Genomic DNA, 2,272 nt, shown 5'->3' on the forward strand with positions numbered 1-2,272 from the left:
GATCAATTTAGATGATCCACCCGGAAATCAATGATCGTCCTCTATACCTTTAAGGCGGTTTGAATACTTTTTAGGGCAGATTTCAAACAGATCTGTAATACAGATTTACAGTTTACAGTTCCTTCCAGAACCTTCCAGCTGACACACGTGTACTTTCAGTCTCCAAAGCTTTTATTCTCCTCCATAGAGAGGAAAACACGTGTGGCTCTGCCTTGCTGTAAGTGCAGTAGGGCTAACACCGGGTTCACATTGGTGCACCCTGCTCCCTATCCGCCCCGCCCACCAATCAAACCCTGCTCTGTGATTGGCTGTCACTGCCTCAGCTCAGTGAGCTGACTTCTTTGTGGATGAATATTCATATCAAATCCAAGCGGGAAGAGACGCCCATCAGTCACTTTTTACTCATCAGAACAGAATGTGTGAAATGTTAGACCCAATCTCTGCCAAGTGTTTCACCGGAAGGGAGATAAAGTTTTAAAAATTCTACAGGACTGAAAAAGAGGTAAGGTGAAATTTGAGTCCAAGACTTAAGCGCGTTAAAAGCAAATATTTATTTTATGTTTTTGAACTTTTTTATGTGCTTGAGAACTTTTCCTATGTATGATCTGAATGAATCTAATTCCTGTCTGAGCCTGTTCTTCCAGTTTTAGGAGTCAGTGTGCCAGATCTATAATGTTCCCGTCTCTGTGCTACCTCAGGTCATTTGGTTCAGGTTTCAAACGTGACAAACCGGTTCAGGGACCGCCTCAAAAGTCCTATAAAAGCACAGCCTCCATCATCCAAATTCAGATTTCAACGAGAAGAACTCAAAGAGAGGACGAGAAACAAAACAACCCAGAGGAACTTAAATCTAAACGCCAAGATGATGATGCAGCAGCTGTCAGAAAGCACCAACCAGAAGAACTCCCTCCTGAACGCCATGAACCGCTTCATCGGCGCCGTCAACGACATGGATCAGACCATCCTGCTGCCCAGCATGCTGCGGGACGTCCCGCTGGAGGAGGAACGGGAGATGGGCGGCCTCAAGTCGGACGAAGACGAGGGGGACATGTACAGCTACTACGAGCTGCTCAAGTCCATCCGCAGCGACATGGAGTGGGGGGTGCGGTGCGCCTGTGCCGACGAGAGCCGCAAGGAGAGCATGAAGATCACTCGCTCCCACTCCTCCGCCTCCACCTGCTCCTCCGCCTCCTTTTTGTCCGGCTCCTGCTCCGAGGAGGAGGACGAGTGCGAAGATGAGGATCTGAAGAAGCAGTTCCAGTTCCACCTGACCGGACTGCAGGGGGTTCTGTCCAAGCTGACCGAGCAGGCCAACTCACTCACCAAGCGCTACAAGCAGGAGATTGGCATCGCAGGATGGGGCCAATGAGATCCACACAGAAAAAAAAAACATTTTTCTAAAGTCTTCTCGGCTGAACTGAACTTTTTATTTTCATTTTCCCTCAGTGCTGCTGATGCTGTCATCTATCTGTTGATGAAGAAGGCGGCAGTTTTATGCTTTTGGTCCTGATGAAAGCAGGGATGTTTCTTTTGTTTTGCACACTTGATGTACTGTGCACATTTTACATCCAGGTCATATCAAATGAAACTATTTAAGCCTCTATTTAATATATTTATTACAAATGTGTACTATAGAGTTATATAAATGTTTCTGATGTGGGGAAGAAGGACCGAACAAGACTGGCAAAAGATTTGACATCTCTACCTTGATGATGATGATGATGTCAATGAGTTCACATGGATTCTTCCTTCACTGATTCTTTCAATCTGAGGCATTGTTTTGAGGTTTTTTTTTTGTTTAGAAGGAGGCAGATGGTTACTGTATAGTTGTTTAGCTGCCCATGATCTCTTTGTGTCCTACATGGTCAATGAACTGGAATCAAATGATAATTCTTCTGCAAGGAGAATAATGAGGGTTTCCATAAGAGGCTGTTTTTGTTGTTGTTGTAATTTAGCCCATTTGGTATTATGATTGCAAGGTCCATCTGTCAAAGCAAGCAATTACTTTTGTATGCACATTTTTATACCTGTACTTAATAAACTTTTATATGAATGTAATGGTTTTTAAAGTGAGACTTTTTTCCCATTCATTAAATACGCTGCTTTCCAAGAGAGAAGACAAAACCTTAGAAATTAATTTCCCTTTTGTTTTGTTTTTTTCTAGTGTCACTTTGTCATTATAGTTATATTTTTAAATAAAACAGAAACCCTTTTGTGAAAACTCTTATCTTAAGATATTTAGCAAAAAAATTCAACCTGCAGATTTTTTCAG

General features: G+C 42.9%; 1 protein-coding gene across 1 annotated transcript; it reads left to right on the plus strand.

Moving 5' to 3' along the window:
* The first annotated feature begins 380 nt into the window (after nt 1-380).
* Nucleotides 381-2,062, plus strand: mid1ip1 (MID1 interacting protein 1). The gene is made up of 2 exons (XM_015385351.1): nt 381-502; nt 699-2,062. Exon 2 carries the CDS (start codon nt 863-865, stop codon nt 1,367-1,369), a length of 507 nt encoding a protein of 168 aa, XP_015240837.1. The 5' UTR covers nt 381-502; nt 699-862; the 3' UTR covers nt 1,370-2,062.
* Nucleotides 2,063-2,272: the final 210 nt, after the last annotated feature.

The sequence above is a fragment of the Cyprinodon variegatus genome, unplaced genomic scaffold (genome assembly GCF_000732505.1).
Source record: "Cyprinodon variegatus isolate N-32 unplaced genomic scaffold, C_variegatus-1.0 Scaffold337, whole genome shotgun sequence".
NCBI lineage: Eukaryota > Metazoa > Chordata > Actinopteri > Cyprinodontiformes > Cyprinodontidae > Cyprinodon > Cyprinodon variegatus.

Bases quoted from the DNA above. Each gene is read 5' to 3' on its own strand.
- mid1ip1 (XM_015385351.1), top strand. From the start codon at position 863: ATGATGATGCAGCAGCTGTCAGAAAGCACCAACCAGAAGAACTCCCTC.